The sequence below is a fragment of the Artemia sp. Qi Xiang Cuo genome, chromosome 19 (assembly GCF_049724085.1).
Source record: "Artemia sp. Qi Xiang Cuo chromosome 19, ASM4972408v1, whole genome shotgun sequence".
NCBI classification, from domain to species: Eukaryota; Metazoa; Arthropoda; class Branchiopoda; order Anostraca; family Artemiidae; genus Artemia; species Artemia sp. Qi Xiang Cuo.
Genome location: NC_142812.1, coordinates 44,019,050 through 44,031,348, shown reverse-complemented (window position 1 = coordinate 44,031,348; position 12,299 = coordinate 44,019,050). Strand labels below are relative to the sequence as shown.

At 35.7% G+C, this 12,299-nt stretch overlaps 1 protein-coding gene across 2 annotated transcripts in view; it reads right to left on the bottom strand.

The window, feature by feature from the left end:
• Positions 1-2,637: 2,637 nt before the first annotated feature.
• The window catches only part of LOC148940892 (anoctamin-10-like), a 155,485-nt gene continuing 145,823 nt past the window's right edge, over positions 2,638-12,299 (bottom strand). For both annotated transcript variants that reach the window (XM_089105291.1, XM_089105292.1), the window contains exons 12-13: positions 11,455-11,703; positions 2,638-4,800 (exon numbers count right to left, since the gene is read on the bottom strand). In XM_089105291.1, coding sequence (XP_088961417.1) covers positions 4,753-4,800; positions 11,455-11,703 — 297 coding nt within the window. In that variant the 3' untranslated portion in view covers positions 2,638-4,752. The remainder of the gene's footprint in view (positions 4,801-11,454; positions 11,704-12,299) is intronic.

The window sequence follows — 12,299 nt, the reverse complement described above, 5'->3', positions numbered from 1 at the left end:
AATGTTGATACAAGCTTTTAAAATTAATTTCTTGTTTTTACGCTTCTGTAGCACACAAGGCCGTACCCAGAGGGGGTTTTGAACCCCCCTCCCGAAATGTTTGTTCGACTCGTAAAAACGTAACAAATATGGATATAAACAAATTTTGTATGCGTTTTTTGAGGTTTTTTATGTACCACCCCCCCGAAAAAAATCTTTGAGTAAAACCCCCTCCGAAAAAAATTTTTGAGTAAAACCCCTTCCGAAAAAAAACCTGGGTACGGCCTTTGACAGCACATGTCTACTGTAAGCATTAAAATCAAGGATAAACCCATGTCATTCATGAATCTTGGATTTTAGCAAAAGGTGTGAGTATGCTACGGTTTGGTTATTAAGGTCCAAACACTAGTGTCCTATACCCTCCAACAGGAAGACCCATTAGTCTCTCTTTCACAGTCGTGCGTACTTATGAAACAATACACAAAAAACAATGAAGTCAACGAAAATAAAGAAATACTAACATCCGCGGTTCAGGTTAGTCTACTTTTTACTTTCTCCCGGATTGTTTTGAGTTATCTTTTTGAATGCTGCGTTTAGATAACATGCAATTTAGTTGTTTTTTAGCGCAATATACTTGCATATAAATTTGTATTTTGACCATTTATGTTGACACAATTCCTTCAATATTGTCTTAAGTCTAGAACATACGTAGCTTTTTTCGGCACCAATTTGCAAAGAAAACAGCGCCAATTTGAGCTTGAGAAATTGTCTAGTTATTGGTGCTGGTTTACAAAAACTGCGCCGAATTTCATCGTGATCATCCAAAAACAGAAATTCTCAATCATTTATTTTTCTTTAGCAGGAAGTAATGAATATTTCATTCTCTAAATTCTTGATTCTGCAATTTCTTGCTTTATTGTCATTTTTTTCACAATCTAGTTTTTTAAATGTTTTTTTTTTTCAACCTTCTGTTGTTCTTTGTTCAGCATTCGGAGACAGACCATGAATACTGGCGAAGATAAAACACGTTGTTTCATTGCTTTTAATCAGTTAGCATGGGGGAAGACCCGCCCCCGTTTTTCCTTACCCCTCCAAAAAATACATATTAAAATTATTATTAGACACATACGAACACATTCCTTATGTATTTAGGCAAGGTAATTGTCGCGGCACCTGTAGTAAGCTTATGAACAGCATCCGTCAAGGTATATAACCTTACCGGAAATTTTTCATCCTCACTAGATACAACCAAATTAAACATAATTTCGAGAAGAAAATATATCGTTTTAGATAGTACAGTAAGTGAATTAAGCAACATGCATTTTGAAAAGTTTGGCTCCAAAATAAAAATTAAATTTACTTTTCACCCCTAAGGCTTTAACAGCAAACCCTTCAGCAATCGTCAGAAGTGCCACAAGAAGCGGCACAATTCCACCACATGGGCGCTTTCTTGAGGAAGTTGCGCAGTGAATTACTCCTTAAATTGGCGTAATTTTCAAAGAACACTGAGCAAGTGTTCAGTTTTTTTCAACAAAAAGAATGCAAAGTACATGCAAGGACTCAATGTTCTTGCTTTTGAATCATTCCTAACACTTTAAATCATTTCGACATTATTGACTGCTCTATTCGTGGATAGATGCAAGTTGGCCTCTCAGATATCCATCTTCATTACAGATGAAATTTGACCCCATTTGAAATTTGATGCACAGAGTACTGCTAATGCGATCTTTCAAGAAACAGCTAATTAAGGTCTTTGTGACCTTGAGAATTTTTTGAAAAAATGCAGCATAGGCGTATTTAAAGATGGTTCGACGCCTATGACCCACTTTTCATATTATGGTTGCGTTATCTTATAAAAGGCATCTTGTAATATTGATCTTCAGCTCAGAGAAAAGGCGTCAATTCTGATGGCTTATACTTACTCGATATATTGACACAATCGAATATAATGCACGTAAAAATTGTTATTTGACAAAACGATAATAGACATATCAGATCTTTGTTAGAAAACCTATTGTCCATTTATCGTCATGTCATAAATTTGTCAAGTCATGTCATCGTTATTTGACATCATCATGTCATCTTTATTTGACACAAAGATGATAGACATATCAGATCTCTCTTAGAAAATCCATTGTCCATTTATCGTCATATCATAAATTTGTCATGTCATGTCATCGTTATTTGACATCGTCATGTCATCGTTATTTGACATAACAATGATAGACATATCAGATCTCTGTTAGAAAATCTATTGTCCATTTATCGTCATGTCATAAATTTTTCACCTTTTTTTTCTAAAGCGGTAGAGACGTACAACGGATGCTGCTTCAAAAAAAAAAAAAAATATGCGCATCCTATTGCCTTATTGACCTGAAACAGATTCGAAATGTTTAGAAACCTTTTATTTTTCGTTGCTTCGTGATTGACCAAATTTGACCTTAAGCATTAAAAGTTCATTCGAAAAGAATGACACGCTACAATTACAGAAAACGTAAAAAATTACGCATGGCAACTAAGCTTGCTGGTAAGGAATGATTGGAGGGGGGGGGGGGTCTCCCGGCTCGTAATTCCCCTCCGCTTTATCCCCCCCCCCCAAGAAAAAAAAACCTTGGGATTCGCAATTTCTTGTATTTTCCGCATAATTAATGATTTTACTTAACAAGTAAAATGAAACTTAACAAGTTTTCTAAAATCTGTGCGCCTCTAAAATCTCCTCGTCTCCAAAACATAAAGCCGGCGTGAGTGCATGCTTGTCTATAAGCAACATTTGTTAATTTTCAATCCCAAAAATGATCACTTAATCCATGGACGATCACTGTTTTTGTATCATTTTGTTCAATTAGAACCCTTTAGGCCATTTTGTCCAAGTTTGAAGGAAGATATACAGTACCTGTGAGTCCTACTTACCCTAGAGAGTTTAGCACTACTAGTGGATTAGTAGATTAAGTTCATCACTATCATCAAAATTAAAAAATTACACTTGAAAGCAAATAACTCAAATAAAATTAATTATTCCTTTACAAAAGATCAGTCATTTATGTTGGACTTAAAATTTGTCACTGATTATTTGAATTCATTGTTAAAATTGCGTAGCTTGTGATGAAGAAATGGGGATTAATAATAGAATTATTACCAAAGACAACATTGATCTGCAATAGTCTAATGACCATATAGTCTAATGACCATCAAAAAGAAAACTCCTGAGGTCAAAGTTAGAAGAGTAGCTCCCCATCCTAGGTATGCATTTAGATTTGAAAGAAATTTTCCCGACGACAATCAAACCAAACTGACACTTCCTATGCCTATCTCCACAAGGGATAGCAATAAATAAAACATTATAATACAATATTTCTTAGAAGTTTTTCAAGAATTTTTGGAAACTCGTAAAAACTAAAATTGTTTTAACAAAAAATTCCACTAAATAAAAGTTTTGTTTGGTTCGTTTGGGAATCCGTAAGTCGTCTGACGTTCAGTACTGCGTAGTGACGGGTTGACGCATGCGCTGAAATATTGAGACTAACCCGTTGAGACACACACAGCAAATAGCCTAGTTTTAAAAATTTAAAACACAGATTGTACTTGAGTGAGACAAAATAAACCTTGTGTGAGAAAAAAATAGAGAGAAAAAAATGTGTTAAAAAGACGAGAACCAATGGTCAAGGAATTAAATGCTGAAACTAAACTACCAAATTGATATATCAATAATTTATTTGCATTACATTATGCAGTTATGCAGTTAGGTAGAAGGGAGCATTATGCAGTTACACATTATGCAGTTAGGTAGAAGGAAGCACACTCTTTAAACTCTTAACAATCACCATAGGAAGTTTTTCGATATCACTGGTTAAAAACCTATAGACTGCCAAATATGTTAGTTTCTAAAGAATTTATAAAAATAGACAGAGAGAGGGAGAGAGAGAGAGAGAGAAGGAGGGAGAGAGAGAGAAAAAGTCTTATTGCTCTGACAATTTTAACTTAATACCCTTAGCTGTTCCTGAGATATCGCAGATATGCCTTTTGAACAAACTCACAGACTCTCCTTCGGGAGGGATTGCTATAAAACACCATAAAAACTAAACAAACTCGAATTTCAAAGAACCACAGTTTCCAGAAAACAAAAATAACACTCATGATTTAACACAAAAATATAAACAAAAGCAAAGCCATTAAACCGAAATGTTTCGAACTTTGGTTCATTAGTTTATCTGTGAATATTTAAAAAAAAGAAAGTTAAATCCCACCTGATTGGTTCTGTTGTGTGAAATTTTTAGCCAGTAAAAGAATAGAATAGCTTTTGACTATTCAAATTTTTTTAATATTTTTCGCAGTTAGTCCCTTTATTTCTCTACAGCAAGAGAAGCAACAACAATAGTGAGAAAAAAAAAACAAAAGAAAAAAATAATCATGAAGTATCTTTGTGCCCATTACAAAAAATTATCTCAGCCTTTTTTTCGAAAATGAGCTATTAAGTGAGACAGACTTGGCTATTCCCTGGTTGTATTTATGAAAGCACATTTACTTCATAAGAAGGTGAGGAGGCCACCCAGGGGTAGGACAAAAACCTCTCTCACTACCTCATCTCATTTTGTTTAACGGTATAAATTTTGACTTTGCAGCGAAGAGACCAAACGTGATAAGAATAAGCTGACTTAACATTGGGACATAAATATCAGTTAAAATCACTGGAAAAATCTTAAGACAGAGACACTTAAGGCATAATTAAATGTTAACTCGGAAGGTGATGGCTGAACAGCAGACTTTATTTTTCGTTTAGATATCACAGGATTTCGAAAGACGTTTCTCCAAATCACTATATACCTGAAAGAAAGAAAATTGAATTTAAAAAATATGGTATTAAATATGTTGGAATAGAATATTCAACCCTAAACCTAAACTCGCCTTACCCAGTTTCAAAATGTGTAAAATCTACTATTGACTTCAACTCTTTACAAGATGATCTTTACGAGATAAAACACGTCCTGATACTTAGATAGAAAATTTTAAAGGAGTAGAAACAATTGTCTGGATCGAAGATTCTCTATCCTTATTCCCTCTTCATCTTTAAAAATGAAGCTCGCAAGAAATTTGATGATCTTCACCTCAGGGAAATTCGAGCTTCAATTGATCCTTATAGACCTCAAATCTCAATTAGATCCCATTCTCTGGAGGAAGAAAGCTGGTAGCAAAGCTTCGTTCGAATCACCTTCTTCCATGTAGCTCGACCATTCTTCTAAATTCTTCTGGATTTTCTGATACTTCATCTGAATAAATATGTATTCGGGTGGTAAGGTACGGGTGTCACCCCTTATTGGTGCAAAAATGGTGTTACACCACTTACTGGAGGGGAAAGCCCCTGGTGGCGCCAAATATTATAATGGGATGCCCGCGCCTACCACAACAGTTCTGTAAATGTAGGGTATGTCAGTAACCAATTTACAATATACCCTGCCCCAGGGTATGATACCGTGATCAAACGGTCAGACGGCCAAATTCTAAGGCCAGGGGTGCACCCAACACGGGTCACCACTAAAATCTCTAGCTATCTCCTTGGAAGGTAACAAACCCCCCTGTCAATATAATAATGACGGTATCTCGTAACTCTGTTCCTCCCCTATCTGGGTTCCTGAGAAAATAGTCTACACAGCTGTAGAAAATATCTTACTTGTAATCTTCAAAAAAGACACACATATAACAAAAAGAATAGACTTCCCCAAACGGGGTATCAATGTAGACTAACTCAAAAATAATATTCATTCTGTAAAACAACTTTGCATAGGGGTGGACCTTCGCTTGGCCCTAGCCAATCCTCCCAATCCCCATTCAAAATCCATTCTACTTTTTCTTAACTTTATCTTTCAGTGGCTCAGACCAGGAAGACCGGAATAGAATTTACTTCAAAGCTTACTTATTGCGAAAGAGTCTAGCTTAGCAACCAGAATTTAACTTCGGATTAAAAATTATCTTATAGGCAAATATAATTACAGAAAAGAAAATGGGTCATTTATCTGAAAAGAAAAGAAACAGGGGTGGAACCCCAACAATATGCCAACAAAGGTAGGACAAAGAAAGTCAAATCCGATACTTCTTCCTCCTTAGAGCTGCACACCTTACTATCTTAAACGAAAGGAGGGACAATATTTGCCATTACTTTGCTAGGCCCGTCGTTTCCGATACTAGCACTGAGAACATTTTCCCTGATTTTCACAAACCCACAAGGTCCCATCTCCCCTGCTTATCCTCCCCTGCTGTCCCAACTTACACGCCGATCTATCCTATTACCAAGGGGTTCCGAACGAGTTTCATGCCTTTTATCAGGGATCATCTTAATAATTCAAAAAATGTATACAGGCACACAGATCATATTTATGTGCTTATTGAAGGAGTGAACAACATTTCACAGGTCAAGGAATATTCTGTGGGACGAAAAATTTCATTGTTGTTTTGTTTACAGTTCGTTGGAATTATGTCCGGTATAATTATCTTAAGAGCAATTTCGAAAATTATTTGCTGCATAAATCGTATTTTTCGCACAAGAGGATTAAAATAGAAATATAACCTAGCTCCCATAGCCTATATACCACGAAATATTCGGTTGAAATTGTTATTAACCGCATTAACCGTTGTAATAATGTCACACAATATTTTGTTCGCTATATACTGACAATGTCTACAAGAGAGAGAGAGAGAGAGAAATTCATTTTTTTTTTAAGACCAATATTCACAAAAAAAACATATCAAACAGACCTACCACGTGAGAGTCTATACAGATTTGTTTGTGGCGGGACTCAATATTTTACTCACTTACTACATATTTACCTATACTGAAAAAAAACGTAAACATATAAATATATAAAAAATAAACCTCATGGGAACCGCGAACCAATACTTACAGAAGATAGAAGACAGAAGACAGCAACCCCCCACCTTAACCCATCCCTATGCATTAAGAAATTCTTTATCTTATTTTTAAAAGAGGACACACTCTCACCAAACGTGACAATCGCCTTGAAGGTGTAAGCATGTATCAGTTGCTTCTAATGGAAGAAGCTTTAACAAACTAATGTTAATTAAAAACTGTCTTCGAAGAAGGATGTCGAGCAGGCCTTGGCAAACTTGAGTATAATCCACATAGACCATGAAATAGCATCGAAACTTCCACATGAATACATTATAAAGACAGTTGCTTCAAGAAAAGTACGCAAAGTTAGGTTTTAGCGTACAGGATAAGATATATTGTATATAATCTAAAATGTATGTGCCCTGTGTTACCAATAAAATGTTGGTACGTAGAACCTTAAGAGTTTTTCTTGAAACCTGTTGTACATATTAGGATTTACATAAACAAAATATACTAATATACTAAAATAATTGCATAAATATACAATAAAGAAATAGATTCTTTAGAGAAGTAGAAAAATCAAAATTTGAAATCTAAAAGGGGTCTGTTGACTGGGGGTACCATTCTTGCCCCGGACATCGATAGGTTTAGATCCAACCCTGTGAAAATTAAGTAATAAGACAAGTTTTTTTGCAACTGAAATTAAGGAGCAACATTAAAACTTAAAACGAACAGAAATTATTACGTTTATGAAGAGGGTTGCCTCCTCCTCAACACCTCGCTCTTTACGCTAAAGTTTTTAGTACTTTTAAAAAAGCTTCTTATTATTCTAATTAAACGAGGCTTGTGTTTCTGGAGTCGTTCTTAAAGAAATGGGGACAAAATTCAAACTTTAGCGAAGAGCGAGGTATTGAGGAGGAGACAACCACCTTCATATAAGCCATATACAACCCCCTTCGTATAGACCAAGAAAGCATTTCCAATCATATAATTTATAAAAATTTTGAGTAAAATGATCTTTTAGTCGAACATCAATATGGATTCCACCGGAAACATTCAACGCTTGACTGCCTAGTGGCCCACCGTCAGGAGGGGTTCAAACTTCTAGAAAAAGGATACGGCATCAGGCTATTGCCATTTGACATCAGTAAAGCTTTCGACAGAGTATGGCAACGTGGCCCACTAAAGAAACTCTGTGTGTATGATATCCTTGGGCGTCTGTTAAAATAATCGAGAGGTTTCTTTCTGATAGTCGATTCAGCGAGTTTTTCCTGAAGGGTTCACTTGCCACAAATATCCAACAAAGGCAGGCGTATCCCAATGTAGTATCTTGGGGTCTACGCTTTTTCATATCTACATAAATGACATGGGAGACAACCTTGTAAGCCCTCTGCATCATTTTGTCGACAAAACCACGACATAAGTAGCTGTCCCAAAGCACGAAGGCCCAAGCCCCCTACTCGTAGAGACGGATCTTCTGAAAATTGAAAAGTGGTCCGATGAATTCATGGCCAAAATCAATAAAAAAAAGTGTCATGCATACACCCCCATCTTCACTGCCATCTTCACGAATGAAGCTATAAAGAGTCAATGGGCTTCGTCTTCCAAGAGCTCACTTTTCTACAGATATCTCTCGGAAAATTGACCTTGATCGGGCAAGAGCCTCCTGCACAAGAAAGCTGGGGTTATCCTTTCGCTGCAAAAACCTTCTGCCAAAAAAATTGTTGGCACCACTTCAAAAGATATAGAATAGGACTAATAGGGCAGGTTCACTCTTTGCCACACGACTCTCTCCAGTCAGTGAACGGTTTGAAGTAGAGTCGATAGCAGTTTTCTCGAAGTAGATAAATTCACCTCCTTCTGCAAACCTTTCTCAGGTTGTGTTCCTCAGTGTTTACCGACAAGACAGACACGAAGGTACACAGCTCGGTCCAATTATCTTAAGGTTGATACGCCAAAAACATACAGCTTAGTTCGACGTTGTATTTCGATTTAGCACGATCTTAATGGAGACGCTTTCCCAAAAAGTTTCTCTGTTGACTGCTTCAAAAGAAGATTCATTTTTTACTTAAAACTTCATGATGATGTAAAAGACTAGCGGAAAATGAGATAAGAGTATCCGACGCCACAAATTTAGGAATAAAAATTTTAGTAATAACTATAATATACTTTTCCTATGTCACTCAGCAATGGACATATTCCAAGGTGTCCCCAAATTTCCCCACGGATTCTTCCAAATCTCTACGCTAACATTTGGAGAATCCAATTTTCAATCAGGGAAATCCAGGGAAATCCGAACTTTTAGAAGATAGTAGAAGCACTGGCAATAGCCCCCTGGCATCAATTGTTCTACAAAAGCTAAGTGAGGAAAACGGGTTTAATAAAGCAGTGCCAATCTCAATCTAGTGAGGAGAAATATCTACTCTTCTAGATATTTTCGGTGTCTTTTTTGTGATTAGAGTCTTGCAGTGTTTTGGAAGTTTAATTAAGATTTGAGTTTTGTTTACTTGTTTGTCTTTTTTTTCTATCTCTTGTGTGTTGTTGTCTTTTTTTTTCTTTTTCTTTGGATTGATTTAACTTATTTTTTTCCATTTTTTCCCCGTTGATAAAGGCTCCCGGATGTGGAGTTGCAATATTCGAAATTTTTTTTATTGATAAATGTGTTGTTTGTTTTTTATCTTTGTCACTGCTTTATTTGTAAGTTGGACGAAAGGCTTGCTACCTATAACTGTAATTGAGACCCGATAAGTGTTTATTATGCAAAAACATTACAAAAACAGGGCTAAAAATCATTTAGACCTCGATAAAGTCTCAGCTTTCAATTATTTACTTTTGTAGTACAGTCGCGTCTTGAAGTCAAGTCAAGTCAAAGTACTGATGACGGTCACTGCATATGTGACCGAAATATTTAGTATTTTGTGAATTTTATCACTGTCTATTAAAAGGATTTTATCCCTATCTGAACTTTTATTTATAGATAACGATACACACATGAGACAAGGTAAATTAAAGTGATTAGATCTATGCATGAGAATTATGTTGCTGCGATTAGAATGGAAATCAAATTTAGTAGTTGATTCAGTATGGATTTAGGAGTTAACCAGGGTTGTACTTAGTACCATTTTGGGACGGCTAGAGCCATCCTAGTTGAGGGGTTAGCACGCTAGACTTAAGATCCTTTTGTCTTAAGATCACTTGATCTTAAGAGACTTAAGATCAAGGGTTCAAATCCTGGTGTCACTGGTTATTTCGTTTGAACAGAGGCAAGTGGAATGACTCTGTAAGATCAGCCAGAGTCAGATCAGCCAGAGATAGGGATTGTAAGTCCAATGTCACATTCTTCACCTTTTTTTTACTATTTTATATATATTATTCTGAAGGACTTCATCCGATGGAAAACGCCGAAAGCTGTGAGAGAACACGGTATTGAGAACGTAAAACTCTCTTAGACTTAAAATATGGACATGATTTGTGCAGGACTGCATCCCCTTGGGATTTCCCCAAGGATTGGGGACTTTAGTCCTAAGTTTGGGTGACTTTTACTTTGAGCCCTGACTTCGAGTGCCCTAAGTGAAAAGGTTGGGAAACGAAAACATTTTTGGAGATTTAAGAGTCCAAGGTGAGATCCCGAGGGGGGGGTGATCAAAAGAGGTAGGGCACCTACAATTACCCACATGTATGGGTAATTAGACACTTATCGGGTCTCAATTACAGTTACAGGTAGCAAGCCTTTCGTCCAACCTAGCGGCAGCTTAGGCTGCAAGATTAAGTGCAAAATTAATGTTAAGAATATATAGTTTCTTAGATTAGGAAAAATAGTTATGAAGAGGTGATGTTAGACACCGGTGCCTAACATCACCTCTTCATCACTATTTTTCCTAATTTAAGAAACTATATATTCTTAACATTAATAGTGATGAAGAGGTGATGTTACGCACCGAAACTACCAACCACATGGCTTAACTCACCTTGGCTTAACGTACATAGCTTAACTTACCATGTGAGTACAGAAACTGAACGCAGTAAAGATGTGAAAAGTACAAAAGTCAAGGTTTCCAAATTAGTTCAATCTGTTTTCTTTCATAATGTTTGGTTTTTCAGATTCAGATATTAGGAGGTTTATCTTCTTCTTAACTTCTAAAATATGCTAAGAAACTTGTTTCTCGTTCACAAAATAGTTGGAAATTGAACTACTTATCTTTATAAACAATCTACATTTTAATAGTAATCAAAATGGCAAAGCATATTTTCTAATTTGTCTGATCTCCACTAAAACTTATGCTAAGTAACAAACAGTCTTTCGAATTATCAGAACCAAATTTGGTATTTTTTTCTTTTCTCATGAAAATTAGCCAAATATTCTGAGGCTAATTTTTGCTTGTAGACGTCTATGGGAAATTAAAATGAAGCAAATAGTTTCAGCTCAAACCTACTATATTAATTTTATCAACTCAAAAAATTAATTCTTCAAAGGGGTGGTCCTCCGCATAATATATTTCAAAATACATACTTGGATTATACTTTCTACTTTTATTCTATTATTACTAATTTTTCTTTTAATCCTGCAAGTTCAATTTCTTCAACCTTGAGCAATCAATGTTCACCTTTAAAAGGATTTTTCTAAATTGACTTACTCTTTCCTCCAGCTTCCTTCTCATTTCATGTTCAGACCTTGCCATTGATTGTCTAACCCACAATGGCACATTTGGTATAACCACTGCAAGTACTAACTGAAGAGCAAGAAGCAAGTGCTCAACACCAGCCCAAAGGAGGAGCCATGACGTTTCTGACCAGTCAGAAAACGAGCTTCTGAGAGACGGTGATAGATAAAGGAGGCCACAGTTTGTTAGGACAGAGAGAGCACCCAAAAATTGTAAAGCTGGCTGAAAGTAGTGACAATAATTAGGGAGTTGATGAATTTACTACGCATTAATTAATAAAATTGAGGATCGTGTAAACTTTATAAACTATACTACTGCAAACAGCTCGTCCCAGGACCAAGCTGCCTGTTATGCTTAAGACAACTGTCAAACTACACCCCCCCCCCTCACCCTCCTCTCAATTATATTTCTGCCTTTTCTCTTTTCTTCCTTTTACAAGTTCTTTGGCAAGTTTTCAACAAATTCTACGTGACTTATTATATATCTGTTGTTAAATTCTCAACCCATAAGGAGTAGGAATGCTAATTTGTCTTAGATTCTTTGTGACAAGCACTCTACATCCTTTTTTTTGTTTTTCATCCAAACTAATTGGAAGACATCCTGATTTAGTCCCCGGAAATCTAAAAATTAAATAAGCGAGAAATTTAATAAGCGAAAAAGAAATTTAACCAAGAAATTTAATATAAAATTTAATACAAAAAGAAATTTAATAAAAAAAAGAAAGATAAAAAGAAATTTAGTAAAAAACAGAAATTTAATCAAAAAGGAAACATAAGAAGAAATTTAATAAAAAAAGAAATTTAATAAAAAAAAGAAAG